The sequence below is a fragment of the Populus alba genome, chromosome 1 (genome assembly GCF_005239225.2).
Source record: "Populus alba chromosome 1, ASM523922v2, whole genome shotgun sequence".
Taxonomy (NCBI): Eukaryota; Viridiplantae; Streptophyta; class Magnoliopsida; order Malpighiales; family Salicaceae; genus Populus; species Populus alba.
The window spans coordinates 20,041,118-20,048,357 of record NC_133284.1 but is presented as its reverse complement, the minus strand read 5'-3'; the positions used below and the strand labels follow the sequence as shown (position 1 = coordinate 20,048,357).

Below are 7,240 nucleotides of genomic sequence, written 5' to 3'. Positions count from 1 at the left end.
TGTTACATGTCCCATGTTAGGCTTCCTCACTTAAAAACAAACTTTTCCTTGAATTCACGATGAGAAATTAAACTCTTCAATTACATATAAATAAATACTTTGAATATATAATATTGTTACCAATTTATGCGTTAGATAGTTTGTGTATATATAGAAGTAGTTAAGACTTGCATGTTCCTAGATTTGTATTTCTTTTCTTAGTGCCTTAACCTCTCTATGAAATGAAACTTCAAGATAATCCTCCATGATATCTCCATATGACTCCACAGAAGTCAACGTGTCCTCCATGTCTTTATTTGTAAGATTGACATTCATAATAGAAAGAGGATCACATCTTGCTTCTACCTTCCCCAACTTAATTTCAAAAGAATGAGCTTCCTTTTTAGTAACGTCATCTTCAACATGATAGAATAGCTTTGAAATTTCAAAAATAGAGATTTCTATATCTAGAAATTCTTCACCTTGCAAATTAACTCTTAATAGTAGTTTTTTGTTTCAATTTATAATGTAGCAGAACAAATCTATCCCTCGATGATATTTTCAATCAGAACCACAACACAGCAGGTGGTTTGCCTTATGTGATCAAATTATTATGAGCCTTAATTTCTTCATCATAAAGAAGTTCTGCTTTCAGCCTATTCACGACTAGTTTTTTTTTATCTTCCCCTCTAAGATATTCATGCATTCCTCAAGTCTATTGCATTTAGCAACTTAATCAAGGAATTTCGCTACGTCCAGATAGATAGGTGGTGGTTGTCTATGTAGCCTCCTGCAATTTTGATCTCACCAAACTCCTCCACATAGATAGGTGGTGGTTGTCTACATGGGATTGTAGGAACAGGTTTTTGGAGTTTGGTTTGTCTCGAGCTAACTCTCAGGGGACATCACTCTTCTTTTCACTATTTTTGTTCGTGTATTTCCTAGTAGATATTGATCTAGTAGCTTAGTTATGTCTACTAATGAGCATTTCAATCAATCAAGCCTCCATAATTGTGTTCTTTGCAATGTCTCTTGAGCACAACATCACATATGGCCTCCACTGTTGCTTCACGGCGTGGGAATATTTTTGCCAATATTGTTGTCCATTGAATAGGCCAACACGTTCTAAAACCAACTGATGCATTGAATAGAATTAGGGTTTCTCAAGCTCTAAAAATTGCAGTCCTTAAATTATAGAGAAAACTTTGAATTGAAGGTTTTTTAATAAGTTTATGAATAATCAATCTCTTGTAAAAAAAAAAAAAAACACACACACACACACATAAGACTGTTTAATTAAATAAGAACTAAGTCCAATCTAGGTATAGAAATCTAGACCAAATGAAATTATAAAAACTTAAATAAGAAAAGAATCCTAAAATAACTAGAAAAAAATAAAAAAAACTCAAGCAGTAACTTCTAGGCAAAATTTGTGCATGTTCCCAAACTCGGATGGTGTTAGTGTTTGTATTATTATTATTATTATTATTATTATTATAAGGAAGAAGACATTTAGAGAGCTTAGCTTGGTCAAATAAAAAATTATAGCTCGTTTTTGTGATAAAAATAATTTAACATGTCTGAACTTCTTAAATAAATACCCCCGTTTACAACACAGTAAAGCACGAGGATTAGCCTCCAGCGTCATTTTCCTTCGCTGGTTACGAAGGGATCCGGCTGGTTTTGGTTTTGTGAAACCACCACAAATTCAGTGATTTTTGTGTCTAAAGAAAGCTAACTTCATCTTCATCTTCATCACCGAGGTAGTTTTTCTAGTGGGGAACTTCCTGAAAAGGCACCGATGTTACTCAGACTTCAACAACTCTTGATCCCACTACTGCAAGGCATCTCCAAAGAGGGAGGTGGACTATAGTTGACAGTTTTAGAAGATTAATATGGCAACTCTTAACATTTATCATATATAAAACGCGTCTTTTTCTACAAGAACTAGTTTCTGTGATGTCGTTAGTGAATATTATGGAGAAGCTACACTGACTGGCATATCCTTCGCTTAAGGTTTCGAGAGCATAATGAAAAAGGTTATGAGGTGGGATTATTTCGAAGAGGAGCTACGGAAAGCTTCAAATGAGCCGATTGATACTGATTTTCTGTGCAACTTGTCCATCCTATTGCCATTTCCTGCTCTACCTACGGAGTCCTTCAAAACATCAGCAAATTTTGCCATCTCGGATTTCTCAATAGAATGCGAGTCTTGATCCAGTAAACTGTCAAGTGACAAATCGCTAGTTCTACCTGATGAAAATCTCATATGCCCATTAGACGATCCTACCTCCCTAAATCTCTGGCTGTTCTCCAGACTCCTGCTGCTTCTTTGGATATCCATGGAATGTCTAAACGAATGCCTAGATGAATAGAAGGATGGAGTTTGACCTCCAGTAGATTGCAAATCACTTGTGGCGTTTGTTGGTGTTGAAACACTTAAACTGCCATTTGCAGAATCAGAATCTCCTGTCACTCCAGTTCTGTCACCTGCAGATCCATGACTGCGATTATGAGTCTCCTTTCCCAATAAAAGGTTCCTAAGCTTGTGGAACATTTTGGTTTTCCCTGAGTGGCTCGTTTTTGGTGATAGAGGATCATCAAGTTCTCCTGCGTCTGTGATATAGGAGGCCTGGGAGGATGACCAGTGATCAGGTTCAAACTCCATTATGTTGACCCCCTTCTCCGCCATTCCTTCAGTATTTGCAAATTCAAGTATGAGCTCTTTTGCTTTCATCTCAGACCTAGGGCTTAGAGACTTACTAAGGTCTCTTGCAACAGTTTTACCATGAGGGGGCTGAAAATTGCGCAATTCATATCTCAAGCAAGCATTTACCCATCGAAGATAGACTAATTCTTCAACATCGCTACACCGGTCTGCTTGGAGTTGCTCAACTTCCTTTGCCAAGTCCTCATTTCCCTGCCTTAACCGATTGCCCTGCTTCCTTAATGTTTCTGTCTGCAACAAAATGAAACTGGAAAATGAATCACATGATAATCGGATATAACTGAGGAATGACGCATGAATTATCAAGAATGAACTAATTACTAATTACCTCTGGATCCTCCAGAATGGAATTAGCAAGGATTTGGGTGGACTCCAGCTGAGAAAACAATGCAGAGTTCTCTAGATGCAATCTGGAGTTAGATTTCCTCAACTCTTCTGCCTCAATCTCCAAATCCTTCAGCCTTTGCAAATTCATTTTAATATCTGAATCAGTTTCAGCAGACTTGAGTTCCTGCTCTTGCAACCTAGAAACTCTCTTTTTAAGGGACAATATATGTTCTTTGTTCTGCTCTGCTTCAGACCTTAGTCTTTTCTTCACCATTTTAAGTTCTGACCTGGCAGCATCAAGCTCGGCAACAACTTTCGCATGATCCACCACTTGAGCTTGCAGTCTTCTGTTATCAGCCCTCAAGGACTCAATTTTCAGAGCAAACAACTTAGCCTCCATGTTGTTTATTTTCAAACGGTTTTGCATTTCCATCACAGCTGCTTCTTGCTCTTTTAGGCCATAAAACTCAAGCATTTGGACTTCAAGGTTTCTTTCCCTCTCTCGAAGCATTCTAACCATGTTCTTCAGATGCCTGATATCTTGCTCATAATCGACCTTTTCCACACCTTCGAAGGATCTTGGAGTTTCCGCATCTGATATAATTGTTTCTTCTTTCTTAGATGTCTCAGAATTATTGGCAGTAAAGTCCAATTCCTTCACAAGATCATTGAATTCAGTCAAGAGATACCCATCTTTATCCCCACTGTGTCTACTGGTTGGAGACAAAACCTCAGAATTATTAACAGCAACATTCAGCACGCATGAGTCATCCTATGGAACAGAAAGCATGAAATTACTTTTCAAAAATTAATAACAAAGGCATAAAATTTGCATCTTTTGAAGAGCCATAAACCACAGCTCAATAGCCAAAAAAACAGGTAAGAGAATTTAGTTTTCTAAAATGACTCGTGACAAATGGAGTACAAGTTACTCTATGAAATAATCCAGAGCGACAAAGATTTTACCTGCAAACAACATTCTGCAGAAAAATAAAAGGAGCACAGGGTAGAATTTAGACACCATATTAAACGAGTTAAATACTTTATTCTGGTGCCCTCATATTTTTTACTCAGGCAGAACTTACAATGAAGTCTTTCCATGGCCTAGCGAGCTCCTAATTTTCACTAAGTCCTTCAAATATTTCGAGGCAGATGCAGCGGGTTCAGTTTTTACAGATATATTCACAAAAGGTATACATGTAGTAAGGTGATGAGAAAACAAAACAATTCAATTTCAATTAGATAAACTGATTTTAGAAATGCTTTCACAATAAAAGTGTTCGATTCAAAAAAGCAAAGTAAAACAAAGGAAATACTACAAGGTTCACCGATCACCACTCTGCCATCTTGAGCTCACAACTGACAGACAGTTGCTAATTCAAGTGTTGCTATTAATTAACCTAAATGCATTGAATATTAGCAATAGAAAACATTATCCTGTACTATCAAAATTTATGAACGAAACTTACACATCTTTCTGCTGAAATTGAAGCGACACTGCCAGAACTCGATGTTCTATTCTTCACTTGAAGATCTTCTCCGTGCCAAGTTCTTTCCCCCCCAACGTCAACCTCACTACCATGATCTATAAACAATGAAAACAGACAGAATTATCAAAACATGGACAGAAATAAAAGCAAGACTAGTCAGTGGATAAGGAGATCTAACCTGAAGAGCGTGGGGAGCAAGGAAGCTGGGAAGACTTATTCCTGTTGATTTTCAAGCGTGCAAGGAGAAATCCAGCAGAAGAGAGTGCTAAAACCGCCCCAAATTTGATTAAAACAGGCCATATATCACTTTTATTTTTTACCATGATACAAGTCAACTTATGAATCCACGTGAGAAATAGAGAGAGAGAGAGAGATCATAATTCATAGGTCGTCTTCATCATCATCCTCCATCTACATAGCCAAGACAACCAATATTAGCCAGCCTAATATTTACATTAACAGACAGCAAGAGCATATATATATTGAAGAACCAGCAAAACCCACATATAGAATTAATTTTGATTCTGAAAAAACATAGAGAAAGACCATGAACCCCATGGTCCTTGCCATATAAAACCAAGAATCCAGAATAAGCCAAACCTTACCATTTAACACGTTAGTTTTAAGATGGGAGGTGGCCAAAAGGGAGAAATGAATAATCAAAGAAGCAAAATTTAATTCAAAGCATGCTGATTTCTTCTAAACAGAGAGCTTGAAAAAACTAAACAAGTAATGATCCACGCCATGTTAAAGCAACAATTGATGAATAAGAAAAAATCCCAAAAAAGCAACGTCTTTATCAACCATGCTCGTTCTGTTGGAATACAAGCCTAGAGCTAGAAACCAGAAAGGATCAACGAGATCAAAAATAAGGGAGAAAAAAAAGCTCATGTCGATAAGACAAAGTGCATACCCCAGAAACAGAAACCGAGATCAAAACCCAACTGGAAAATTCAGTTATATATAATTTTGATAGAGAATGAAGACTAAATTATTAAAGAGAGGGATAGCAAGGGCATTGAATCTTCTGTGGCAAGCGCGCTGTCTAGAAAGCGAAATTATTGATATAGGTTTTTTGAACAATATAAATATAATTTTTTATGTGTATTTCAATGAAAGAATAATTTTAATTACTTATCTGTACTTTAACTACTTTTATTTTTTTAAGAAAAACATTGAAAATAATTATGGAAATAAAAAATAATAATCTTTAAATAATTTATTTTAATAACGTTTTTTATTGAGCTATCTCTTTTAGCTGTAAAATTAAAAAAATATATATTTTTAAAATGGTCCGTATTTGATTTAATTAATAATAAAAACGCAGTGCTTGTTTGGTTTCTGTCTTCTCTTGCTCTTTTTAATAGCATATCAAAAAGTTAGGTGAGACAGAGAGAGACAAATTGATTTGTTTTATTGTGTGAAATAGAAATTTTGGTTAGAAACTACAAACGCCCAGATTCTGAACCTTTTTCTTTTTAAGAAAAAATAATATTTAGAAACTAGGAAACTCTTCCTGGAATTTTTTTTTAGTGAAAATTAGTTTTTTTCCTATTTTCAGAAAATAAATTTTTTTTTCATTTGAATCAATGGATTTTTTCTTTTCTTTTAAATACAACAACAACAACAACAAAAAAAATTTTCTAAAATAAAAGGTAAATAAGTTTTCCAAAGCCTTGTTAATTTTTTATATATATAAGTTTTCAAATTTGGTTTGAAATAATTTATTTTGATACCTTTTTTTTAATAATTAAAACAAGTTAAAACCTATTGGAAAAATATTATAACTTCACATTTATTTACATTGTTCATTGAAACAATGTAATGACCATTTTTGTTTCTCCATTCAAAAAACTTAATACTAGTTATCAAAGGTATTAACATCTACATGACCCACGTATCATTACTATATTGAGTAGGAATAAATAAGTTTTTTTTCTTATTGATTATATAGTGAAATGACCAAAATATTATTGAAAATAAAAAAAAAATTAGACATGGCATCAAGGGGCTTCTTTTTTCACAAAGATTTTTTTGTTAATATGATATAAGTTAAGGGGCAATTTGGTATTTGAACAAATAAAAAAAATAAAATAAAAAAATTAAAATACATGGTGAAACTACAGGGAAAAAAAGGGGGGAAAAAAACCTAGAGTCAAGGGGGGCTTTGGTCTTTTCACAATGTTTTTTGCATAATTATTAAGTTAGGTTAGGGGTAATTTGGTATTTAGATTAAAAAAAAGTCTGGGGCATATGGCGCACTCAACGACGTGTGGGAGTGCTCGTGCCCATTATGCAGTGCGTCTCGGCATCTAAAAATGTCTTTTTGTCATGTCGGTGTTAATGGCTCAATTTGTTATTGGTGAGCCTTTTTGCTTTCTTTTATAAAAAAAAATAACATAATATGAACTTGTCTCAATAGATCTAATTAATGTTCAGTCTTAATAAAGCATTAATTGGGAACATTTAGGAACATGTTGTGATGCAATAGAAATTTTATAATTATAAAAAACTTTATAATTTCTTTTACAATGGTATTTTTATCTCAAGAACTTTATTTTTACTTTAAATTCATTAATCAAATATTAGATTTATTAATAAAATATTTGAAAATATTAAAAATAAATAAAACTTTTATTATTAATAAACATGTTTACATGAACAAAATAAATGTCACGTGTAACCAACCAATTAGTTATATGAAGTACACACTAAT

At 34.0% G+C, this 7,240-nt stretch overlaps 1 protein-coding gene across 2 annotated transcripts; it reads right to left on the bottom strand.

Annotated features, from left to right (window-relative positions):
* Positions 1-1,859: 1,859 nt before the first annotated feature.
* On the bottom strand, positions 1,860-5,597 carry LOC118042564 (protein CHUP1, chloroplastic). Of its 2 annotated transcripts, none has more exons than XM_035050268.2 (5): positions 5,438-5,597; positions 4,703-4,935; positions 4,504-4,619; positions 3,036-3,806; positions 1,860-2,938 (listed from the first exon to the last, which is right to left on the bottom strand). In XM_035050268.2, the coding sequence occupies exons 2-5, from the start codon at positions 4,845-4,847 to the stop codon at positions 2,033-2,035; spliced, it is 1,938 nt and encodes a 645-aa protein (XP_034906159.1). In that variant the 5' UTR covers positions 4,848-4,935; positions 5,438-5,597; the 3' UTR covers positions 1,860-2,032. The 2 variants fall into 2 exon arrangements, with proteins under 2 accessions (XP_034906159.1, XP_034906160.1); XM_035050269.2 differs by lacking the exon at positions 5,438-5,597 and adding an exon at positions 5,130-5,411.
* Between the last annotated feature and the right edge of the window lie 1,643 nt (positions 5,598-7,240).